The 13,017-nt window shown below is 40.6% G+C and overlaps 1 protein-coding gene across 2 annotated transcripts in view; it reads right to left on the bottom strand.

Annotated features, from left to right (window-relative positions):
- Window positions 1-13,017, bottom strand: part of LOC128741119 (kinesin-like protein KIF21A) — a 60,412-nt gene that overhangs the window by 7,474 nt on the left and 39,921 nt on the right. The window contains exons 2-9 of one of the 2 annotated variants that reach the window (XM_053836698.1): window positions 10,441-10,579; window positions 5,780-5,863; window positions 5,396-5,632; window positions 4,867-5,332; window positions 4,581-4,783; window positions 2,413-4,346; window positions 400-526; window positions 161-333 (exon numbers count right to left, since the gene is read on the bottom strand). In XM_053836698.1, the coding sequence (XP_053692673.1) occupies window positions 161-333; window positions 400-526; window positions 2,413-4,346; window positions 4,581-4,783; window positions 4,867-5,332; window positions 5,396-5,632; window positions 5,780-5,863; window positions 10,441-10,579 (3,363 nt within the window). Of the gene's footprint in view, window positions 1-160; window positions 527-2,412; window positions 4,347-4,580; window positions 4,784-4,866; window positions 5,333-5,395; window positions 5,633-5,779; window positions 5,864-10,440; window positions 10,580-13,017 lie in introns of both variants that reach the window. The other variant, XM_053836696.1, reaches the window with a different exon arrangement.

A 13,017-nucleotide genomic window follows, 5' to 3' on the forward strand; every position in this document is an offset into this window, starting at 1 on the left:
CTGGCTGAAAGCTTCCCATGCAGTGTTATGCGTTTCGACAACTGTCCTGTTTCGGAAAATTATCAACGACAGCAAAATAATAGAATATAGATTATTTATGAACACACTTTCAACACATTAATATAAGCAGCATGTCAGGCCATAACCGGCAAATACTTACTTTAACGAGCCAGGGGCACTAGGAACACGCGAGAGCGGAATAAAACTGCGTCCTGCAACGCTTGTACCAGTAGCATTGTTGCCACTGCCGCTATTGTTGGTCACGGCCACCGGAATATGTGATCCTTCGGTTGCGGTTGTGTACGAACGAGACATACCACTGCCATGCTCGTCCTGCGGAGAGCGTTTTATCGTGTCATCGTCATCTGCCGAATCCTCAAGATAAATACAAATACCCACCCTTTCAAGCTTACTGCCAGCGGACGGAGAACCGGTGTCGTCCCCGTACGGCAGCGGCTCTTGACCAGCGGTGGGCCTTCGTCTTAGCTTGAAGGAGTTTCTGTAGGTGACAATGTTATCGTTATCGCTGTAAATTGGTTCAGGAGGTTACAGTAAGGGGCAATCGGAGATTACGTTAGAGCAAATGGTACGGATCGAAGGATTTCATGAACGGAACGAAAAGGAATTGGATGAGTTTGGGAAAAGAAAAGAAAATTTCTTTTAACTAAAGTAAATAATTAACAAAACCGGTTTCAGAATAAAACAATAATTTTGAACTAAGTGAATAAAATTTGATTGATAATGACAACGTAAAATTATAAACAACAGTCAATCATTAGTAGAAATGATGGCTTCATACAGGTAATTCTTCTTGCGGATTCTTTTACTGACTTGGAGTTTATTACTTCGGCTAGAGGTTAAAAATGAAACTTGATTAGATTAGTTTCTTGACATTTTTAAACGAAATGAAAACATTCTGCATCAGGGACTTATTAGTTCCTGTTTACTAACATATATCAAATATATACTGCCCAGTTATTTAATATTTAACTGAAATGACCACTGCAACTAATAAATGTGTAAGCCCACATTAAAATAAAGAGTAAAGTTTGCAGTACAAATGTAGAACGAAATAATTCGAAAATTCCTGTGGTACATTAGATAAACAAAAGGTGCTAGCATATTTACAATAAAACTTTGTGTTAGAAACAAAAATCAAAAGTTTCAAAATGTTGCTCAATTCTAACTCTGGAGACTCAGATCTATCGGCATGTGTGGCTCGAGCGGTACGTTCTTTACAATAGTGTGAAAGATTTACGCTTCTATCTTGATATCAAAGTTTTACTCAATTCTAGGCCTGGATTCGTTATGATCGATAAGGACCAATAAAGCATAATTAAAATTCTATCAAACAATCATAATTAAAATTTAGTATAAGTACATTATGTTTAACCAATACAATGGTTTTGACGTAGGACTACATATTATGGTAAAGCAGGATATTAAAAAAAATCGTCATAAAAACACGCCTAGTTAGCTTCGAGATACGATGCTGGTCTAACAAGCCAGTCGTATGTTAGAATCTCATCTGGCCGGTGCTACTAGAGTCAGTAGGATCGTTCACTAACCTCGTAATTGTCCTGTACTCTAATAACCTGCTACCGCGTTGGTAGCCAAATGAGCGCTCTTTTTGCTACCAACGGGGTAGCAGCCTCATAGCGCCGTAAATACAAAAGATAGAACTATACTTTCTTCGACATAAATGTAGATAATAATTAGCTCTACAATTGCCTTTTACACTACTTTTTCGAATTCTTTTCCGTTGAGGCGCTGCAGTCAAATGAGCATCTACTGAAAATAAAGCCTGCTTTTAACCCAAGCTGGGTGAAATTTTTTACGCTTTTCGCGCACAAACCTGCCTAACGTAGTCCTACGCCAATGGTAAATGATTTAGATGATAAATAATTTCTCCGAACTGGACTTACAACCCTACACTCGAAAAAATTGACACGTCGCATCCCCGTTAAAAATCATGGAAACTTCTGTACAGCAACTTACATGAAATTCTCGTGCTAGTTAATGGGAAAGTTGAAGAAATTTACCGCGATCGCACGTAAACCGGTTAGTATAAGTACAAGCTACCAATAATTCACGTGAACGTTAGATGAAAAGTGCGATGGATGAGAATTCATATGTTTTCACCTAAACTTGACGTGCCGATTTTTTTGAATGTAATATTGCACAATGCCAGACACCGAAAAATAGCCAAAAATCTGAAGAAGTGGGATTGACATTTGTACTCCAGGCCATTTATTGAAATCAAGAACTGGCTCTGATTCTTAAACTCCAAACCGGACAACAAGAAATCAGTGTTATCTGAACATTAGTTTTTTTTTGTCGAATAATCAGGTAGTTACTATTAGATTAAAGGCCAAAAAACGTGGCACATAAAAAAGACTATTAGTTACTTACAGTTCTGTACTGCTGCTTGGGGACGGGCTTCTTGTGACCGAATTGATCACATATGTGTTACTTTCCCTGGACATTTCCGCTCGGTTGTCGCTGGCTTGCGACAGTCCGTTGGATAGTGCAACTGCTTGCAGCATAGAGCTCATCACGGCAGTAGAATTATTGGATTGGCCCGAACTAAAGCTCGTATCGGATAGCGTCGCGGCCGGTGTCCTCTCGAGAATATGTTGCAAAAGCTGCTGCTGTATGCTGCTATCCTGCTGAACTTCATTCAACAAGGCTTCGCGCTCTTTCAACCTTGTCTGCGTTAGAGCTGATTCGCATACCTGAGCAATAGTAGCACCACAAAGTTTCTCTAGAATAAATTTGGCCTCGTCAACAGAGTGAATGTTTTCCAAAATGTTCTGTAGATGTATTTGCTCCGTTGCAGATTCTTTGCCTTCCTCTAATTCCATGATGGAATGTTGAATCTGGGTGATATTTTCCTGAATGTAATTCATATTGGCCATGATTGTGTCTTCCTCGGATATAAGATCGGCGACATCTCCCAAACCTTGTCGGGAACGCACATTTGCTAAGTCGCGACTTAATCCATCTCGCTCTTGTAATAAGCGCTCTAGTTCTCTTTCTAATTCCAGTACTACCTGTCGGCTTCTGGCCGCCCGCGTGATAGTACGTTGTAGTGCATCCCACTTGGTTTTTAAATTCTTGGTATTCTGAGTTAAAACTGATTTCTTGGGTGGACATCTCCCAGCGGCCTTCATGCTTAACATACCTCGTTGTGTTTTCCGAAGGTTTGAAACTTCCTCCGTTTTTCGTTTCAAAACTTGATCTTTGGCGATTCCCTGAGCCTGGAGAGATTTGATTATATTCACCTGCTTTCTACTTTCTTTCCTAAGCTGGGCAATTTCACGAGTCTTCCTGCTCTCCATTTCTTTGTGTTTGTTGTTCTCCTCTTGAATTTTTTTCATAAGCCGAATTTTTATCTGCTTAAGCTCACCCAGTTCCCCACGAAGAGTTTTCAGTTGAGTATCTTGCGCTTGTAGCTCGCGTTGCTGTCTTAGGTGCTCTCTTTGGGCCATTTGAAGCTTTTTCAGTTCCTTCTGCATGTCAGACAATTTCCGCTCATATTCTTCCTTCACCTTGCGAATTCGGTCGGTTTGTACTGTACTTCCGCTTGTTCCGGTTCCACTCATATTAGCCAGCACCTGATCACGCTCCTTTTGTGTGTTGATAATCTTTGCATTTAAAACATTAAGTTTCTCTTCATACTGCTGCCGCATAACTTGCATTCGCTGTCGGGACAATTCTAACTGTTCAATCAACTTAGTTTTGATCTCAATGTCAGAATTAATATCGTTCATCTCAGCTTGCAATTCACCAGTCTTGTCGTCCGACTCTGTATCAGAATCGCTATCCGATCCGTCCACCAAACTTTGGTTACTACTGTCATTTTCCAGACCCGGTAGGGATCGCGACATTAATAATTCTCGTTCTTTCTCCAACTCACGTTTTGCCATATTAATAACTGTTTCCGTCGAGTCTTCGATAAACGAGTAATTGCCTTTTAGTCCAAGCTTGGATGGACTGACATTCGCTTTCTTCAATTGTTGGAACATCTGCTCCGATTCTATTAGTTTTGCCTTCAGCTTCTCGATTTCGCTGATATACCCAGCCACTAGTTGTTGCATGCTGGACTCGGTGCCTATATTGCCCTCCTGTTCACCACTTCCACTGCCGCCAGTACTGCCCGAAGACCAACCGAAAAGAGCTTGTTGTGCTTGCAGTGTGGCGTTCTTGTCCGTTAGCGCATTGATAGTTTCCTGCATCGCCTTCAACCGCTGTTGCAAGCGTTTGTTATCCTGCAACAACATCGCATTCTCCAGAAACGTATCCGAAATGGCTGCATTACCTTCAGAATCGACATTTCGTTTACCCTGTGCACAAAGAAAAAATAATGTGCTGTAATATATAATTTAAAGATATCGTGCAAAATTTTACAAAACAATATTTTCCGTGTATTCATTGAACAATTAGGGCCCCAACCGCAATGAGTCGGCTCGATGTCGAACAGATGCTCAACATGTCCCAGTATCGCAGTACAAAACGCGAAAACCAAAGAAAAACCGCAAAACCATTTAAGTGTACACTAATACGACAAAAACACCAACCTGTTTGTATTCGAGTAGTTCCAGCTGTAAAGCGGCAATTTCACGCCTCAACTGTGAGATCGTTCGCGAGCTCTGGTCTTGATTGATTTGTACTTTGTTTTTGATGTTGCGCGCTCGGTTGGCATATTTCAACGTGTTCAGCGTTTCCATGAAATCACGATCGCTCGGTGACACACAAGCGATCATGATAGTCTGGCTATTTCCTACAGGAGGTGGAGAAAACGGGCCGTCATCAATGAGTTCATTAAAACATGTTGAGATTGCAGTGAAAGATGTAAATACGTACCACCGAGCGAATCTTGCAGTAATCGGGTTAGCTTTGAGTCACGATAGGGCACATGTGAAACTTTCTTCGTTTTATCGCCAAGTGCTGAAATTACATTACCCAAAGCTAATAGGCCACAGTTGATTGAGATTCCCTCCCGAGCCCGTTCACCCGTCGCACCAGTTCGCTTCAGCCGCTCTGAGCCGGCCAAATCGACGAAATGAAATTTCGATGTCAGGGTTTCCAAATCCCCTTCTGGATTGCCACATTCTTCGGCACTCATCACCCGCTGACGCCGAATTAGGATTGTGAAGAGAGCGTGACTCCGGGATGATTGTTCGTTCATTTGAGTGGATGCTGTTGTGCGTGCTAAGGCACCTTGCATCAAACAGCGCAGTGCATCTTGAGGTCCAGATAGAGGCTTGATGGTGGCACCGGCAACACTAATACCCCCGCTGGCATCCTCGTGAATCTTGAATATTCGACCCTGTCAATGTAATTACTTGCATTAGATATGCCTTTATTGTGTTATAGTTTGTTTTTTCCATACTTTACTGTAGGGGTCAAGGAGATCAATAATTTCCTCGTTATACAACTCCATAAATTGCGCCGCAACACTAAACTGCAGTGATCCAAGATATACCCCATCATCGTCATAGGGTGTCGCCTGTAACTGAGTAATGCCCTCAAAAAGATGCCGCACCGCACGAGGTATAATTCCTTCCTGAAATTCCGGGATGTCTCGTTCGAAACCAGTTCCCATTGTATAAGTTTTGCCCGAGCCGGTCTGAATGAATGTACAAAAAATAAGGAAAATAAGATATTGAGAGCTCCCATTTTGCAGCGATCGGTGTGGGACGGACAAAGTCAAGTGAAAAGTAAATTAATCATTTCGTACACATATCCGCACTGGTCGTATGTACATTGTACGTACCTGGCCGTACGCTAGCACCGTTGCATTGTAGCCTTTCAGTGCTCCTTCAACCAGCTTTTCGACACAGCTCGCGTACAAGGAAACCTAGATGACAAAAAAAATAGAAACACAAGAAAAACACTAATTAATCCGATATGCTAATCAAGCTGCGGCTTCCGCCATATCGAGGCGCAAGCTTTGTTTGGGCGGCATTCGAGAAGTAATGAAATACAATCCTATAAGATACTGATATGGGCCCGTTCTCCAATTGAATCGAATATTTTACATTTCACATAACCTCTGTTTTCAAGTGAATGTAATATGAATTTCACTGAAAACCCAAAAATGATGTCAAATACCATGTTGTTTGTTTCTACTGTATCGTAACTTGTAGCGAATGGTCTCAGATTCATGACATTGATATCTAAACATTTTATTTTTGGAACTCCTTTTCAGTATTATAACATTTTGTATTCATTTTTGTCAGTCGCAACTGAACGGATGAAGAAAATTGCTATCGAGTCGATTGTATGTGGCATGCAAAATAAGCATATCAATCGTAGACCAAACAACCAGGAACGTGCTACAAAACCAAACTAGCCTAGTGAAGCATAAATTTCGCGCTTTACTGATTATAATAAAATGACTGTACGGTTTCTGCCCTTCTGTACTTTGGAAACATACCGGAAAGGAAAAACAAATGAAAATGTCATCATGTAACTTTTAAAAGAATAAACAATATAAAAATGTGTGGCCAAGAAAATTTTAAGACAAAATCAGATTTTTATATCTCATGCATTTCTAAGCAATTAACTTGTTGTTGTTGCTGAGTTTATTATAGAAAGCTTTGAAGCAACTGACTTCAAAAATTGGTGTCAATTTAGTTCCACCCATGATGAAACCCAAGAGCTAATACAATGTTCAAAGCAAAGCATAGGTGCCACGTTTCGTTTCCGAAACCTGAACTGCAGTCATCTGTTAGGGCACAGGACAAATGCGGGGCTAGTGCTACGATCCAATTGACTATAAGATCCAACATTTGAGCACACGACGACTGACTGACTATGTTAGACCAGACTTGTACCTCGAAGGCACATAGTAGGTCAATGAGTGTTCTTAAATAAAAGCGAAGACCCCTAACAAGACAAGTAACAAGAAGACTGGCAGCTCTGCCAATATTCGGCAGACACTGATGGTAGCTCGCTCTGCCGGCCAAGGTGCCAAATTTACCACCTTCGCTAAAAGCAGCGTCGCTGACGATGACACATGACGTTTATATGGAAAAATAACAGAGATGCCAATCTTCTTAGTAATGGGTCTTCGATAAAAGGCTAAATCTTGGAACGTAATTTATACGACTTTTTTTACTGAGAAAAACAAAGCAAGTAGCATCTGAAATGTTGAACCCTACACTCTGAACTTTCCAACAATAAAGCTACCGGCAATGACTTCAAAGAGTTACACCAAACCATTTAATCCCACCACAAACAATGAATGATAACACGCGAAACGTGATGAGGATTGGCACCTACGATTCTACCGTAAGATATGTGTGTATGACAAGCTAGTATATATCATAACTTTGTGAATACAATCACACTAAGTAGTGCACAGTGAACAGTAGAAATCGCATTGCTCGTGCAACATGTGTACATTGCACCATGATTCATTCGACAAAAGCATGTGCGAAAACGATAAGACAACTCTTAATGTACGTGTTCCAGGTTTAATATTCATATGATATCAGAACTATGGCTCAAGCGACATGACTGGAACATATCAAAACCTGCTATTGTCACTGCAAACTGGAGCATGGTGCACCACGGTGACGTAGAAATTTTGCATAGTTTCTGGAATAACTTGCGAGCGACTACTGAAAATGATTTTTACAATCACTTTGGTTACACACATGCCTGAAAGCGTTTGGATAAAATGCTTCAATATTAAGCCATCAAAATTTTCGTTTTTAACATTCAATTCCTGCAAGGTTCTATTTTTGCTTTAAGAGAAATATATTGATCGTACATATTTTCTGTACTGCTACAGAACAGACGTCTGATGGCATATTCTTTGAACCTATGAGATCTGTGCCAACAAAATGTAATCTTCAGTAGATAGGCACAACATTTATTTAAAAAAAACTCGCCACTGGTCTTGTGATGAAAGTACTTATTTAACGGTTTGTTATAATTTGGCCATTATGAATCTTGTGAGTCTTGGTATTGGCCAAAATAAAAACGTAAAAGTAAGCAAGGTGACTCAGCCTGCAAATGACGGATTTCTGTAGAGCTACGACTACTGAGAACCATAGCAGAGGGTCCAAAGCCCCTAAAAGGAGGATGGTTTTAATAGCTGTTATCCATGGCTATTACGTAATGAGTTGAATGGATAAACCCCTAATCCAAGGTGTGACGCGACCCATGCAGAGGGATGAATGGTGGAGAGGGTTCTATAAATACTCTGCCGTAACGGAGCCTGTGGAGTACCAGGGCGCCCTCCACAGTAATTTGCCCTTGCTGAACTGGGCCGGTCACTGATGCAGTGGACCATTTCTTACCGAGCATCCTCTCTCTACCGAAAAACAAAGAAACGAAGGAGGTGGAGAAGAAAATAGGGGAGGAACATCTAAGGAGGATCTGAATGATGTGAACAAATAAATATAGGCATATGATACCTGAAACCGGTCGACGCGTAAGTTGAAAGTAATTTGTTTTATTTTTGACATTTTGTGACTTGTTTTGTAAGAGTTATAAGTGTTGTATCTTGTCCGCGACTTAGTGACTGAATGATGTGCTAGCAGAATTTCAGTCCTGTTCCTCGTCTATCCTCAACACGCCGACTCGTAGAGCGTCGACAGGCGGGAGAGCCGAACAGGCATGGCCAATTGGATGGCCGTACAATCGCTCAAACAATCTAAAAAATCTATAACGTCGAGTACATGGGTCACACACAATTATGGGTCATTTGAGCTTTTTCTGTCGATTAATGCGTGAATATTATGCTAATTGGTTGATAAAATTGTTACTTATAAGTAGCATTAACTATTTGATTAATCATTAGATGATATTCAAACGGAAATTAACAGCTAAAGCTAAAATGGCCCACAATTGATCTCAGCACGCTTACCGGTCTTGTGACAGGACATTGTCGGAGTAAATATCATCTTCGGAATCTCGGTTTCGTATAAGATGATATTTAACCTCGGAACTCTTGCTCTGTAAACTGCATTTGTGGAGCACAAATAGATTTGCGTCACCGATCAGGGTAATAAGGTTCATAAACCAAGTCATCTCTGATTGGCACCTCTCTCACTCTAGCTACCATCCTTTCACTTCCTCAATAAATGATAGGTAAGCATGAAGTGTACAGTAAAAGAAATAATACCACAATTGTTCAAAATACTGGACGAAGAGGTAAGAGTACCCAACAGAAGAGGACGAGGAAGCAAAGTAAGTTTTATATTTTTACATGCTTGGTAATATACCTAACTTGTCTTGATAATTTTGAAAGCTTTCCAAAGCTCGTCATCCAGCGCCCAGACATTCTTGAAAACCATACAGTAAGCCTTGATTGTAGCATTGTGACACATTTTTCAATACTGAAACATTACTATTAGATTCGAAGAAAAACATGGCCACCATCGAAATTCAACTGAAAGCGTTCGCTAAAATTGTCGGCACGGATCGAAACTGCCAGGTTGACCTGAAACGGTCCGTATTCGAAATTGATCGCGATATCAACGAAATCAAAATTCCACTGCAAGCGCTTGTCAAACTTCGCAAAATTGTTCCGTCTTCACCGCAGGCAGTATCGTCCTCAATACTTCCTGCTCCACAGGCAGCCCAAATGAGTCTGCCGATTATACCGAAAATCCATCCACGGGATGAACTGCATCATCAGCCCCGCTATGAGGATCCCAATCTGCAAACGATGGTGTCGACTTTCAATATTCCTATCAACGTTGGAAACGAACGGAAATTGGTAAAAACGACCTTGCGCTACAAGAAGGCTCCGAAAGCACAGCTCAACGAAATTGAAACCCAAACTGATGATGAGCCTGTTTTGCACCAAATACCTCTGTCGGATTTATACCCCAAAGATCCAGTAGCTAGAGCATTAATGCTTCATCAAGATCGACTGCAGCCAGTGAAACAAGCATTACGAGAAATCAAAACTAAGATCAGTAATCTCAAACTGGAACAAAAAATGGCCCATCGGTACACGCTGAATGAAGGAAAAGAATACTTTGTTGGGACAGAAAATAGCCCGTGCCCTTTCATAAAATATTTAATGAACCAGGAGCAGGATGGTCAAATTGATACGAACATGCCTATTTCCAAGTTTGTCGGTGAAGATTATCTACTGATGTTTCAGCATGAAAAGGACGTTCCAAGAGCAAGTATGGCCATACCATCCGTGCAGGGCAGCGCATTGGATGAAGAGAAACGTGATAGTAAAGCTAGCGGTTCTAGTGGCGGTGAAAAGAGTAAATCCGGCGGATCCACGCTCACCGGTGGAGAAGCTGGGGTCGAAAACGCAGACACAGTGAAGATTTGAATACATCAAGGTGGATTTGGATAACTGGATGTTTTTTCCCAATTCATTTTATAAAAAATCAAATCAAATAAATGGTTAATAAAATTTATAATACAAATATATTTATGTAAGAAAACGATGTTTACCTGTGTCGCAGTTGTGTCGAAGACATAGTCGAATGTGAATGCCTTGTCTGAACCGAGATATACCTGAGGTTCACCGGGTGTGACCTGTGTGCACACCCGGCACATATCTATCAGCTCGCGTGGTATTTGTGGGCGAATTCTGAAACAAAAAATAACATAAAAGCGTGAGATCATCGAGCAGTTGAAAATAGGCTGAGATAATATTTGGTGGCCACGATTGCATCATTAATTAAGATTTGACGTTTTCCCATTCCCATTGACAAAAACTGCACGCGCGATGTGAGTGCAAATGCAGGTGCAATTTTCATAACCACATTTACTGTCCCAATAAAAAAACAACTAGTTAGGTACCTGTCACTACAACTATTTTAGGTACTTTTTTCATTTGTATATTTTTTCCTATATGGATATTGTAACCTTGCGGCTACGGAACTCCGGTGAACCTAACCGTCTCTTTTATCGCAGCATGCTTTTTTGAAAGCCAATAAGTAATAACAATTGGCACAAAGTGCATTTAATTGAACAATTGACATTACCTATCTAACCATTATCTTAAAGTTTCCCCAAAGTGCACATAAAAATTCAATGGAATTGTAAAAGGAACGGAAAACATTCGGTTTTTGATGGCGTGATTGGCCAAACGTTCAGATTAAATCACTTTTCTTGTTTTTTGCTCGTGAAAGAGGCAAATTACCCTATTGGTTTAATGAGTACATACCTGTTTACATGTAATGAAACGGGCAAATTTGAATTAATTTAACCGCCGTACCTTTTTCAATTTCATTGATATAAACAGTAATTGGTAAGCCGTAGGTTGTTACGGTTTATGTGAACAGCGTCAGGGCTGCTGAATTCGGAGCTCACTTCAATCCATCATCACATTTGGCAGTAAATCGATGTGACTCGCTACAGGAAAGTTACTACTGTGCCAAACTGGAAGATAACGAAGGGTGCCGAACTGGTCGCTTAGGTTGACGCCACTTCGGCGCACCCCTACCCCGATGACGTAGTAATAGCTTCACCGTTGAATACTTCTAAACGCATTTAGGTTTCGGAGAATTTTATTTTGATAGTTGGCACGAAGAAACCAACCTAAATATGTCATTATTTAAGTAAAAAAAAGTCAATTATTCATCCGTGAATAATTACGAAACAAATGCATTCTCTGTGACTCTCAAACTAGCATTAGTGAAAAGTTTCCAAAATATAGACGAGTTTTAATCAGATTCAAATATCATCGAAAGTGTTACAGCTTTAGGCAAGTTTGCATTGTTTCCCATATACGGGCTGAGACTAGACGTTAATAATTATTCAACCGACGCTACGCCTAAGATTTATTCATTTTGCTGTTTTTATTTTCGCTTTCCGTTGAACAATATCGTATCGCCTCCTATCTCTTTGTTAACTGCACTTTAATATTTGAGTGGTAGGTATGAATGCTAATATTATTTTTGCAGTAATTAATTCAGCTGCAGGTTGGTTTATGTACGGTTTATAGAAATTCTTGTTACCAAATTGTAGATTTAAGGCTATAAATTGTTGGTATACCCCACAAGTACCTCCCATTTAGCTTCGAGGTACGACGCTGGTCTAACAAACTAGTCGTCATATGTTCGAATTTCGGCTGGCCGGTGATGTCAGTTAGTAGGATCGTGACACTAACCCCGTATTTGTCAGCTACTCTGATAGCCGGGTGCGAAGTTTGTCGATAAAGATATTCAATACACAATAATTTAACCAAATTTTATTCTACAAAATAACTTACATGATTGCCAAAACGGCAAAAAAAAGATTTTCAAAACTTAGATATTTCTGACAAGGAAATGAATGTTTCTGGTTTGTCTTACTTATTACTTTTCTTACTAAAGATATTGAAATCGGTTAAGCGGTTCCAGAGAAAATCATGTCACGTTGTTTTAATATGATTACTTATAACTTTTAAATAAAACGTCTGATCGAGTTCGAGAAACGAGACATGGTATCGTGTAAGGCAATCTAATCGTACCAAACAAACTACGAAAAATCTTGAAAATTCGACTCGAAACATTCAGCATGCAGAAAGGCGACAAAATAAGTACGTGGAATGGATGCTTGGTACCTGGAGCTGAAGATCACTGAATTTTACAGATGACGAAAGGGTGCTGCTCGATCAGTTAGAACACCGAAAGTTTGCCATGGTTGCACTGCAGGAGATCTGTTGCAAAGGTGAGAAGGTATTTATCAGAGCAGTGAAGCGACCAATGAGCTGGGATCGGGTTTTATAGTGATGGGCAGAATGCAGGATCGTGTGCTGGACTGGAAGGCTATCAACAAGAAGATGTGTATGTTAAGGATAAAAGGCTGTTTCTTCAACTACACCATTACGTGCACTGTCCACACGAAGCTAGAACCGACGACGAGAAGGAAGCGTTCTATGCGCAGCTGGAGGTAACGTACGACAGCAGTTCACCAAGGGACATCAAGATCGTCATCGGGGATATGAACGCCCAGCTTGGTAGAGGAGCGATGTATAGACCGGAGATCGAGCTCTATAACCTGCACAGCGACACGAACAATATGGCTAGCAACGTATCAACT

Source organism: Sabethes cyaneus, chromosome 3 (genome assembly GCF_943734655.1).
Source record: "Sabethes cyaneus chromosome 3, idSabCyanKW18_F2, whole genome shotgun sequence".
Lineage (NCBI taxonomy): Eukaryota > Metazoa > Arthropoda > Insecta > Diptera > Culicidae > Sabethes > Sabethes cyaneus.